This window comes from Haliotis rufescens, unplaced genomic scaffold (genome assembly GCF_023055435.1).
Source record: "Haliotis rufescens isolate VD_foot unplaced genomic scaffold, xgHalRufe1.0.p SCAF_3, whole genome shotgun sequence".
Taxonomy (NCBI): domain Eukaryota; kingdom Metazoa; phylum Mollusca; class Gastropoda; order Lepetellida; family Haliotidae; genus Haliotis; species Haliotis rufescens.
The window spans coordinates 40,215,403-40,228,590 of record NW_025964001.1 but is presented as its reverse complement, the minus strand read 5'-3'; the positions used below and the strand labels follow the sequence as shown (position 1 = coordinate 40,228,590).

General features: G+C 44.4%; 3 protein-coding genes across 3 annotated transcripts in view; 2 read left to right on the top strand and 1 right to left on the bottom strand.

Annotated features, from left to right (window-relative positions):
- The first annotated feature begins 1,719 nt into the window (after window positions 1–1,719).
- The window catches only part of LOC124122722 (dual specificity protein phosphatase 18-like), a 156,014-nt gene continuing 144,545 nt past the window's right edge, over window positions 1,720–13,188 (top strand). Inside the window, exon 1 of the mRNA XM_048402949.1 lies at window positions 1,720–1,928. The gene's annotated coding sequence lies outside the window, so the exon portion shown is untranslated. The remainder of the gene's footprint in view (window positions 1,929–13,188) is intronic.
- LOC125384382 (extensin-like) lies at window positions 6,011–7,774 on the bottom strand. The gene is made up of 3 exons (XM_048403421.1): window positions 7,406–7,774; window positions 6,518–6,694; window positions 6,011–6,088 (listed from the first exon to the last, which is right to left on the bottom strand). Exons 1-3 carry the CDS (start codon window positions 7,772–7,774, stop codon window positions 6,011–6,013), a joined length of 624 nt encoding a protein of 207 aa, XP_048259378.1.
- LOC124124752 lies at window positions 10,112–11,488 on the top strand. Its single transcript, XM_048403420.1, has one exon. The coding sequence runs from the start codon at window positions 10,112–10,114 to the stop codon at window positions 11,486–11,488; it is 1,377 nt and encodes a 458-aa protein (XP_048259377.1).

Genomic DNA, 13,188 nt, shown 5'->3' with positions numbered 1-13,188 from the left:
AACTTGAAATTTCTGGATAAGAGCTTGAACTTTCAACATAGCAACTTGAATTTTCAACATAGTTTCTTGAAGTTTCAAGAATTTTCAAAATAATAAAAAAGTGGTATGGTCCTAATGGGCTCCCATAAGTCACTAATTTCCACTGATAACACACTCAGATGTGACAACAAGGAAATATTTATTGCTATTAAATATTGCTTATGAAATCCACATACAATGCATGTGCAAATCCCTGAAAGAAATTGGGTTCTGAATACTACACATATACAATAGATGCACTGCATAAGGAGAAGCCGGACTTTGAATTCCTGGCCCCTTCCATGGAGCCTCCAGTACTTGAATCTCAACCACATACCTACCATAGAGAACCAGGGAGGAGAGTAAAGTTAATCTAATACTCCATTTATTACCTCCTTCAACCATGGCACACATATGTAACATACCCATTCAACGTGGTAAGGTTCAGCCACTATGAACCAATTACAGTCCCATCTAACAAGCTATTAACTACCGGCAAGGACATGAGTCTAAACAGCAGGTCCTCAGTGGGGCTGTATGCCTGTCCCCCTACACATGTGGATGAGGTGAAGAGTCAGGCCCCATGCAGCTTCCAGCAGCCCCCACTCCGGGATGGGAACACCTACATCAGCAGAGGTACAGGTGCTTACTGATGTCATCAGTGTTAACCAGAGATTGGAGGCCTACTTAAGTCATCAGCATTAACAGAATGACTGAAGGTTGTTTTTATAATGGCGTAGTCTGTAACATTCCTGCTATATCACGGGGCGATGGGGTAGCCCAATGGTTGAAGCCTCCACTCGTCATGCTGAAGAACTAGGTTCCGGGTCTCACATGGGTGACGGGATCGGATGGTCAGGCTTGCTGACTTGGCTGTTGCATGTCATCAATCCCAATTGCCTGGATCGATGCTCATGAGGTCAATCACTGGATAGTCCAGACTCAATTATTTACAGACCGCCGTCATATAGCTGGAATATTGCTGAGTGCGGCGTTAAACAACAAACAAACAACAAAGTGTGAGGCCCATTTATGGTGTCCGTGTGATATTGCTGGAATATTGCTGAAAGCAGCCTAAAAGTATACTCACTTCTGCTGTTTCACAAGAACTTGGATTCTGGGCAGGTGAACCAGTGGTTGATATCATGAACACCTTGACCACACATCATAGCTGCGGTGCAGCTACTACATTGCACATAAAGTGACAGCTTACACTTTAAATTATTTAAAACATAAAATAAAATAAATTTTAAAACAAATATACTGTAAGGTGTTCTGTATGTCATTTGTTAAAATTACATGATCTTTGGTAAATTTACAGGTCGATCCATCTACTAGTGAGAAAACTGTCATGAATGGGTTGGTTTGGTATTGTTGTGTTCTTGTTGCAATAATGTTTTGAGGATGATCTGGTTTGATCACAATGAACAAACTATTCCACGGTTATAACATGTTCTGTCCAGTATGTGGTTGTGATATCTTTGTCATATCTCTGTTATAGGTTTGTTGCATAAGCCTGGCCAGTTGTGTTAGATAAGCATGATAAGAGCTTCAGAAAAAAAACTGTACTGTAACATGTTTACTCATACATTCTATTTTCCCCTAGCTACACCCTGCATAACCCCCTGATTGTTATTAGCCAGCTCTCATGACAAGCAGGGAGTACCAGGGACTTGTTCTGCTCCAGCGATATGAAGAGGCTGATATGAGGTCATCTATGAGTAACAGAGATGGAAAAACCCATATGAGGTCAACAGTAAGAACAGATATATTGGAGAGGCCTAAATGAGGTCATTAATATTAACAGAGGCATTGGAAAGGCCCAGGAAGGTCATCAGTAAGAACAGTGACATTGGAAAGGCCTAAATGAAGTCATCAGTACACAGAGCAAGTGAAGAGGCTAAAATAAGGTAATCAGTAAGAACAGAGATATTGGAGAGGCTAAAATGAGGTAATTAGTTATTTAAAAACAGAGACATTGGAAAGGCGCAACATTTGTATCGACAGATACATTGGAGAGAACAAAATGAGGTCATCAGTAAGAACTGAAATATTGGACAGGCCCAAATGAGGTCATTAATATTAACAGAGATATTGGATAGAACCACAGGAGGTCATCAGTATTAAGAGATAGTTGAGATACTAAGATGAGGTCATCAGTAAGAACAGAGATATTGAGGTCATCAATGAGGTCATCAGTAAACAGAGAGAGAGTGGAGAGGCCCAAATGAGGTCATTAGTATACAGAGATATTGGGGAGAGGCTAAAATGAGGTCATCAGTAGGAACAGAGATATTGGAGGGGCTAAAATGAGGTCATCAATACAAAGTGAGAGATGGAGAAAACTCAAAAGAGGACACAAACTCTGATAGAGGATGGCAAAACCCTTCAACATCACCTGTAGCAAACTTAGAATTTTTCATAAGATTTGGAAACCCACAAGTTGAGAACATATAAGATTGATAGCCCACATGGCAGCGTTAGAAATTGGCACTAGTCCTACAGTCCTTGACAAACTGCCCAATAGTAAAGGCATCATAAGGACTAGTAGAATTTTGCCATTTTTAAGGGTTTTTAATATGTTATCATTTTAAGGACTAGTAGACTAAAACTGTCAGTTGCCATCACTGCATGGGATACCCACAGTAACCATCAGTATCTTCAGAAGACCATCCATGAGTAACGACACTAGCTCCTCCCCTCAGCAACTTCATCCTCCATGCAGCACACCTTCCAGGGATGCAAGACATTATTTCCAGCACTTCACGGAAACTGTTTGTCTTGGAGTCCCACCTAGTAACACCAAACACTCCACCGAGGTAATGCATCCTGGACCATCATCTCTATTTCGGGATGTGAGCAAATCACACATATCTCTCAGCTCCTCTGATAAAAATAACCAATGCGACCTGTACATCTTGAGTTATCTCTGAGTATATCAGCACATGTATAAACACTGCTATAGCCCACAGTCTGGGAATAATATACAAACGATATACACCTTAACATGAATAAACACTGCTATAGCCCTCAGTGAGAGGAAGATATAACTTTGATATACACTAGCCAATACTGCAGGGGATGTCAAAGTACAACATTGTATCTACCAGCCTATCAACTGAGTTCTTTTTTGACAGCTACCACTTTATGAAGTGCTACCAGAGTGTAATTGAATTTCTCAGCATGGTGCTATTCATGAACATAAAGATTTTTATGGTTGAAATGCTAAAGGTATTAATGATATGTTGATATGAACTGCTAGCTGATGCCTGGCTAGGGGTTATAGAAGTAGGGGGTGGGGTGGGGTGGTGTGGGGAGAGGATCATGGTTAAAGCATGTTATATAGACTGCAGAGGGTTAAATATAGAAAATCCAAGATTTTTTAAGGTGTTGAGGGGTAAAATTTTGTTTGTTTACATGTTTAACTTCTGTGTGTCAGTATGTGTATGTGTGTGTCTGTGTCTGTGTCTGCGTCAGTGTGTGTGTGCTTTCAGACATGGATGGCGGGAAATAATTTTCAATTTATCTGTTTTTCAATAATACATAGGTATTACTGTTTGGATCATGTCATGGCATAAATCCACATAAATCATCATCATCATCATTAATGAATACAAAACTACAACAATACAGCCAGCTTAAAGTAGAGAGTTGGCCATCTTCCAAAGCAGATACGCCCCAAACATACGGCACAAATAAGATGTGCACTTTGGTCATACCAATTCACACAGGTGTAAAGGTGCATGTTGCGTCATGCACCAAAAAAAATAAAAAAATAAATCCACAAAACTATCATGGGACTACAGTTATCATAAGTGTATGTTAGAGTATGGGAGTTCTGACAGCCATAGCACTCAGAATGCTTTGTGGGGCAGGCCCTGGTGTTGAGGATACAGACATGTTTAGTTGGATATACAAAATCAACACAGGTGTCCGGTATACGGGGAGAGTGCACGTGTAGAGATGTACCAACATACGTACCACACTACACAAACACAGGAACTCAGTTGATGATGCCTTCACCATATGTTTTCTCCATCGAGACCTCGTCCAGATGAGGTGCACTAGTTGTCTGCATCCTGCCCTGAACCCTGACTCACACTTCCTCCTTTACTAGTCATGCTATTGCTGAATGTGTAGGGATGGCATGACTAGTCAGACGACTAGTCAGACGACTAGTCAGATGAGGAAATGTTCCGGGTTGAAATGAAATACTAGAGAAATGTTCCAGTGATTGTTAGCTTTGTGTGTTATTCAACACCAGGCAGCTATATTCCAGCTAGATCCAGGTTCCCTGTAAACAATCAAGTGTGGACCAGACAAACCAGTGATTGATATTATGAGCATCGGCTTGCATTGATAGAGTATGATGATATGCAATCAATGAAGCATCTTCCTGAGGTAAAGGAGTTCAATGACTTTAAAAGTCCATTTTCCACGTTTGCCGAACTACGCAGGAGTCAAAGAGTTATTTTTTGCCTGGACTAACGAGTCTATGCATTGTCCAATCAAACTTCTGTTACAAAATCGACATCAGGTTCATAAATAGCATGGCAACTGCCGTGCTGAATTCATTCTATTGCAGGATTTGTAGAGGATTTAAACTGTCGGCTAGGCGTCGACAGATAATTTCCCAGTCTTTTCATGTTTTTAATAAAAGTGCTCAAGTGATTTGATGCACTTCATGGGGTAAAATCCGTTTTATTACAATAAAGATCTTAATTACAGATGAGATCATCTTAAGTGGGCGCCACCATTTTGTTTGAAGCAATGCAAGTGATATGAGAGATAGAATTTGATTGGTCAGTAGGGGATCATAGAAGGGACATAACTCATAATAGCCACTAGAAATTCCAGGTCGGCAAGGGTACAAACTGGACTTTTAAAGTCAGTTAACTCCCTTGCCTCAGGAATATGTCAATGAAGTCACCAAGCCTGACCGCTCAATCTATTTTGTTGCTGCTTTTGCAATATCCCAGCTACATTCAGCTATGTAAATACTCAACCCCAACTCACACCATACATATGCTCGTGGGTTTTACCAAAATGGTAAATGTCAGACCCTTAGTTCTTGCTACCGCTTTACGGCACGAGTTTCAAACTGGCGAGTACGCTTCGAAACATATTTTGACATATATTCCATTAAAAAATTAAAAACTGAACAAAAGAACATCCTGGATGGTTTAGATAGTATGAATACAGACATAAAGCCCATAACAGTCGTTCGGAATACCCTGTGTGTGGTTTTTTTTCAAGTTTGCATGATAAAAAATAACATTCCAACTGTCACTTTCATGATCTGCTAATTGATGATCTGATTGGTAAGATGAAAGGTTGATCTGACATGACCCGCAATGGGAAGTCCTCAGATCTTTGTTTAGAGGTAGCGAAATCTAAGATCTGATTTTAATGAGATTAAGATGGTGTGATATAAGTGGAATACTGTTCAAAGCAGCATTAAACCCAACTCACTCTATCAGTACAGCAATTTTTGAGAAAGAAAATCTCTTTAAAACACAGGTAAAACCCTGCCCCTCATAGATATGTTATACATACATAACCGCAGAAGTTGTTGACATTCCCCCTTGCATCTTGAAACCTGTTACACACAACAGAAATAACCTGCATATGTTTTTCTAATTATGTTTTATACACCGATAGGTACAAAGAAAGGTATCTTTGCCCCCCTCTCTCCTAACTAGTAAACCAAGTGTCTCTTGTGTAAACCCACAGCTGGGGAAATGGCCACACATCCTGGGGAAACTGTTGCCTTCAGATATCCACCATCACAGCTCCAGCAGATGGCGCTCCCAGAGATTGGATGGAATCATCTCAGGGCAATGTTAGCAGTTGGGATCAGCACTTGAGCCTGCGATTGCAGACTGTGTCAAAATGTTTGAGCTTAATGGGAAGCAATTAAATCATCAGGTCTGTAATTTGTCCTGTGATTCATCCATGTAATGCATGTTGCGGAGACAGGAGCTGGGATGTTTCACTGGCTAATCACAGGGTGGGGGTTGAAGGCAGGGAGGAGGATCTCAACAGGTGGGGTAGTTGATGTGGAGGCTTGCTGACAGAACAAAGATACATCTTTCATGGTGGAAGAGGTGCTGGGTGTTAGTGATGTGAAGGTTTAGCTGTAGTTCTGATTAATTGTTTCCACTGTGGACAGATTGGTTTCATCGTCCCACCAAGGAATCATGAAAGGGAATGGATTATTTTTCAGTTATATTATTTATTGCTAATGAATTTGTTTGGGTTAAGAATATTGGTTTTAACATTCAGCTAAACAGGGGATGTTTGGGACAAGAAGGGTTACCTGGAGACATATTGGGGAGGAGGTGTTTGGGACAAGAAGTGTTACCTGGGGACATTTGGCTGGTGAGGTGTTTGGGACAAGGAGGGTTACCTTGGGACATATGGCTGGTGAGGTGTTTGGGACAAGAAGTGTTACCTGGGGACATATGGCTGGTGAGGTGTTTGGGACAAGGAGGGTTACCTGGGGACATATTGGGGAGAAGTGTTTGGGACAAGGAGGGTTACCTGGGGACATATTGGGGAGGAGGTGTTTGGGACAAGGAGGGTTACCTGAGGACATATTGGGGAGGAGGTGTTTGGGACAAGAAGGGTTACCTGAGGACATATTGGGGAGGAGGTTTGGGACAAGGAGGGTTACCTGGGGACATATTGGGGAGGAGGTGTTTGGGACAAGGAGGGTTACCTGGGGACATATTGGGGAGGAGGTGTTTGGGACAAGGAGGGTTACCTGGGGACATATTGGGGAGAAGTGTTTGGGACAAGGAGGGTTACCTGGGGACATATTGGGGAGGAGGTGTTTGGGACAAGGAGGGTTACCTGGGGACATATTGGGGTGAGGTGTTTGGGACAAGGAGGGTTAACTGGGGACATATTGGGGAGAAGGTGTTTGGGACAAGAAGGGTTACCTGGGGACATTTTGGGGTGAGGTGTTTGGGACAAGGAGGGTTACCTGGGGACATATTGGGGTGAGGTGTTTGGGACAAGGAGGGTTACCTGGGGACACTTTGGGTGGAAGGTGTTTGGGACAAGGAGGGTTACCTGGGGACATATTGGGGTGAGGTGTTTGGGACAAGGAGGGTTACCTTGGGACATATTGGGGTGAGGTGTTTGGGACAAGGAGGGTTACCTGGGGACACTTTGGGTGGAAGGTGTTTGGGACAAGGAAGGTTACCTGGGGACATATTGGGGTGAGGTGTTTGGGACAAGGAGGGTTACCTTGGGACATATTGGGGTGAGGTGTTTGGGACAAGGAGGGTTACCTGGGGACACTTTGGGTGGAAGGTGTTTGGGACAAGGAAGGTTACCTGGGGACATATTGGGGTGAGGTGTTTGGGACAAGGAGGGTTACCTTGGGACATATTGGGGTGAGGTGTTTGGGATAAGGAGGGTTACCTGGGGACACTTTGGGTGGAAGGTGTTTGGGACAAGTAGGGTTACCTGGAGACACTTTGGGTGGAAGGTGTTTGGGACAAGGAGGGTTACCTGGGGACATATTGGGGAGAAGGTGTTTGGGACAAGAAGGGTTACCTGGGGACACTTTGGGTGGAAGGTGTTTGGGACAAGGAGGGTTACCTGGGAACACTTTTGGGGGAAGATATTTGGGACAAGTAGGGTTACCTGGGGACACTTTTGGGGGAAGATGTTTGGGACAAGTAGGGTTACCTGGGGACATATTGGGGCGGAGGTGTTTGGGACAAGTAGGGTTACCTGGGGACATATTGGGGCGGAGGTGTTTGGGACAAGTAGGGTTACCTGGGGACATATTGGGGCGGAGGTGTTTGGGATAAGAAGGGTAAGGTGGAGATACCATTAACTGTTCACCTATTGCTTCTTCATCCACTGATCAATCTTTAAAGTTTAACTAATTCCCCAAACTGGTTTGCTACAGCATATTTTGGAAAAAAACGCTTGATTCTTGAAAAGTTTGGGTTATAAATATATTTTGGAAGAGAAGTGTAAGACTAAACTGGTTTACTAGGGACACATTGGGAAGGAGTGTTAATGGTTTTGCTGGGGATACACAGGGGAGGAAGTGTTTGGGAGAAGAAGGGTTTCTTGGAAACAGTAGTCCATTAGTGGGTGTGGCCTTTTTTGTGTTTTAAGGAAACATAAATGAAAAATACTTGCTTGGTCAGCAAACCAATGCCATGGAATGAGTTTCAAATTATTTATATGTATAGTTAATGAAATCAAAATGTTAGTATAGAAGTGTACGGGAAACATCTGCTTATGTGCAGCCCACAACTCTTGATAATCAGTATACACGTATCATGAACCAGGTGCACTTGATTGGTTCATATCTCTCCAATGAAATCCTCATAAAAATAATATGAATATTAATCTCATAGTATATCATCACATCAACATAGTTTTGGAATGTAGCTCATAAAATGACCCTGACTCAATGTTTGAAGAGACACAACACTGAGTCTATGGCCTCTGGGAGTCTGTGAGAGGTTGAGGAGGACCAGGGCAGCTTCTTATTAATAGCAGTGTGATGAGTTATGACAGGTGTTTAGATGTAAACGAAGCCAATGATGTACAGATGGCAGACCAGAGATGGGCAGTTAGATGAACCATCTAGGATTCAGTTGTCCATTGATTTCCCTTCAACTTTTGCTTGACCATGTCAATTCAGATCAGATGTGGAGCTTGGTGGTGATTCACCTCAGATCCATGTTTGACCATCGCTTTCTAAGAAACATAATGAAGTTCATTCAAGGCTCTGCTTCTGATGCCAATTTTAAATCCACAAGAACAACTGATGAGCAAACAAACTGATGAATCAACAAACATTCAAATCGACATAAATACTCGGACACAGACAACTGTTATATCTATTGAAATAAATTGCTCCAAGACTGATATCATTGCTGTGTATTGCCTCCATGACATGTTGGCGGTCGGGTAGCCTAGTGGTTAAAGCAATCGCTCGTCACTCCGAAGACCCGTGATTCCCGACATGGGTGAAATGTGTGAAGCCCATTTCTGGTGTCCCCCGCCGTGATAATGCTTGAATATTGCTAAAAGCGGGATAAAACCATACTCACTCACTCACCCATGACATGTCAGACAGGCCTACTTTATGATGGCCAGAGGGGGCACCGGTGGCCCAGTCGTCTAAGGCTCCGCGATTCGCTGTGCAGAGTTGCATCCATTGGGCACGCCAGAAACCTATGATTGTGGGTTCGAATCCTGGTTCGCCCCGATTATGTTTCTAGGTTTGTCAGCACCATACCCGTGCTCGTGGGTTTCACCGAAGTGGTAAATGTCTGAGACCTGCTTCACTTCGGGCTTTCCTCCCACATTAAGCTGTCACGCCGCGATATAACTAGAATACTGTTAAAAGCGGCGTTAAACCAAACCCAACTTGTGATGGTCAGTGAGGCCTATTCTATGATGGTCAAGGAGGCCTACACTAAAATGGTCAGTGAAGCCTACTTTGTGACTTGTCAGGCCTACTCTATGACTTCACAGTGATGCCTACTCACTCTATGACTTGCCAGGCCTACTCTATGACTTCTCGGTGATGCCTACTCACTCTATGATTGTCCGTGAGGCCTACTCTAAAGTTGCTTATTTGTTCCTCTATGACTGGTTGCATGCTAATGGCAAACCAATAATGCCTAATCTACAGCTGATCTGTGACAACTGGTCAGTAATGACTGGTCATTGATGGAATGCCCACTTGACCACAGTCCTCATCCGTCAGTATAGCTCTAGCTTGAATGATGGCTGTCACAACACCTCACAGCATTAGAGCCAGTCATTCGGAGCTTCTAGGGAATACACCTCAGAACTGGTGATTGTGGGATTAATGATTCTTGTACAGAATGTTGTACAGCATGCAGATACTGATACTTCTGAGAATAGCGGGTGGTCAGTAGTACAGGAATGGGAACTGTTCTTCTGTTGGTAACTGAACTAGATGCTGCAATATGTCTGACCACTGTTGGTGATGAGCTGGATGCTGCAATATGTCTGACAACTGTTGGTGATGAGCTGGGTGCTGCAATATGTCTGACCACTGTTGGTTACTGAACTAGATGCTGCAATGTGTCTGACCACTGTTGGTGATGAGCTGGATGCTGCAATATGTCTGACAACTGTTGGTGATGAGCTGGATGCTGCAATGTGTCTGACAACTGTTGGTGATGAGCTGGGTGCTGCAATATGTCTGACAACTGTTGGTGATGAGCTGGTTGCTGCAATATGTCTGACAACTGTTGGTGATGAGCTGGGTGCTGCAATATGTCTGACAACTGTTGGTGATGAGCTGGGTGCTGCAATATGTCTGACAACTGTTGGTGATGAGCTGGTTGCTGCAATATGTCTGACAACGGTTGGTGATGAGCTGGGTGCTGCAATATGTCTGATAACTGTTGGTGATGAGCTGGTTGCTGCAATATGTCTGACAACGGTTGGTGATGAGCTGGGTGCTGCAATATGTCTGATAACTGTTGGTGATGAGCTGGTTGCTGCAATATGTCTGACAACGGTTGGTGATGAGCTGGGTGCTGCAATATGTCTGATAACTGTTGGTGATGAGCTGGTTGCTGCAATATGTCTAACAACAGTTGGTGATGAGCTGGATGCTGCAATATGTCTGACAACTGTTGGTGATGAGCTGGGTGCTGCAATATGTCTGACAACGGTTGGTGATGAGCTGGGTGCTGCAATATGTCTGATAACTGTTGGTGATGAGCTGGGTGCTGCAATATGTCTGATAACTGTTGGTGATGAGCTGGGTGCTGCAATATGTCTAACAACTGTTGGTGATGAGCTGGGTGCTGCAATATGTCTGACAACTGTTGGTGATGAGCTGGGTGCTGCAATATGTCTGACAACTGTTGGTGATGAGCTGGTTGCTGCAATATGTCTAACAACAGTTGGTGATGAGCTGGATGCTGCAATATGTCTGACAACTGTTGGTGATGAGCTGGGTGCTGCAATATGTCTGATAACTGTTGGTGATGAGCTGGGTGCTGCAATATGTCTAACAACAGTTGGTGATGAGCTGGATGCTGCAATATGTCTGACAACTGTTGGTGATGAGCTGGGTGCTGCAATATGTCTGACAACTGTTGGTGATGAGCTGGGTGCTGCAATATGTCTGATAACTGTTGGTGATGAGCTGGGTGCTGCAATATGTCTAACAACAGTTGGTGATGAGCTGGATGCTGCAATATGTCTGACAACTGTTGGTGATGAGCTGGGTGCTGCAATATGTCTGACAACTGTTGGTGATGAGCTGGGTGCTGCAATATGTCTGATAACTGTTGGTGATGAGCTGGGTGCTGCAATATGTCTGACAACTGTTGGTGATGAGCTGGTTGCTGCAATATGTCTAACAACAGTTGGTGATGAGCTGGATGATGAATACAGCAGCCAATCACCTCGAGCCAAGCAAGATCCTGGGAGGAAGGATTAGCAGGACAAGTAACGCATGTCAGACACGGTCCCATAGACATCGAGCTTGATGTTCAGGACAGATAATACCTCTATAGGCTCACTTGGAATATAGAAACACCAAGGTAGAACACCCGGGGGCAATGAAAGCAGCATTTACTCACACGTATCAATGATAAGCTTACAAAGGTTTTACTACAGAAAACACACACCTAAGGCAGTCTCAGTCAAGAAGATTCTGAGATAACACTGTAGTCCATCAAGAAGCACCCATTCACCACCCCTTCCCCAACCCCGACCCACACACAGGCCTAACCAGGCCTAACCAACCCACACACAGGCCTAACCAACCCACACACAGGCCTAACCACCCACACACAGGCCTAACCACCCACACACAGGCCTAACCAACCCACACACAGGCCTAACCAACCCACACACAGGCCTAACCAACCCACACACAGGCCTAACCAACCCACACACAGGCCTAACTGACCCACTCACAGGCCTAACCGACCCACTCACAGGCCTAACCGACCCACACACAGGCCTAACCAACCCACACACAGGCCTAACCAACCCACACACAGGCCTAACCAACCCACATACAGGCCTAACCAACCCACACACAGGCCTAACCAACACACACACAGGCCTAACTAACACACACACAGGCCTAACCAACACACACACAGGCCTAACCAACACACACACAGGCCTAACCAACCCACACACAGGCCTAACTGACCCACTCACAGGCCTAACCGACCCACTCACAGGCCTAACCGACCCACACACAGGCCTAACCAACCCACACACAGGCCTAACCAACCCACACACAGGCCTAACCAACCCACATACAGGCCTAACCAACCCACACACAGGCCTAACCAACACACACACAGGCCTAACTAACACACACACAGGCCTAACCAACACACACACAGGCCTAACCAACACACACACAGGCCTAACCAACACACACACAGGCCTTGACAACCCACATGACCAACAGGGGGTGGTGCGGCAGCCTAGTGGTCAAAGCATTCGCTCATCACACCGAAGACCTGGGTTCGATTCCCCACATGGGTACAATGCGTGAAGCCCATTTCTGGTGTCCCCAGCCGTGATATTGCAGGAATATTGCTAAAAGCAGTAAAACCATACTCACTCACTCATTGGTGCACAGCATTAAGGGGATAAAACAAGGAATGGGGCCGAGTGGGGTAACCATGTTAACACTACTACTACTCACATGACCATCACTACTAGTCTAACATATTTCAGGTTCACATATACCCTCTACATCCCGACCCCCTCCACCCCTATCTCCCAAACAGTTACCCCTGTGCTCATTCATGTCTTCTTCGATATGCCCACCAGTTTTCCTGAATGAATGGGTTCTGTACGATCTGTGTTTGTGAATGAGAGCAGGTCCACTCAAGCATGGCCCTGTGTTGTCCTGTCCTCGTTTCAGGCAAGTCTCCTATCTCCCACACACATAAAAGGCTAATATGCTTAAAAGAGTATGGCTGGTTTTTTTATTCACGAATTCCATATTTTGAAAGTTGCCCTTACGGGAGGTTCTTTTGGTTCATGGTGAAGCATGTCGGCCTCATTGTGATGCTTGAATGAAGGCCTTTGGGATAAACAGACACAAATTGGCTGTCTGGAGAACGGTACACAAACACTCTGTCAATACAAGCTGGGATTTAATGAATG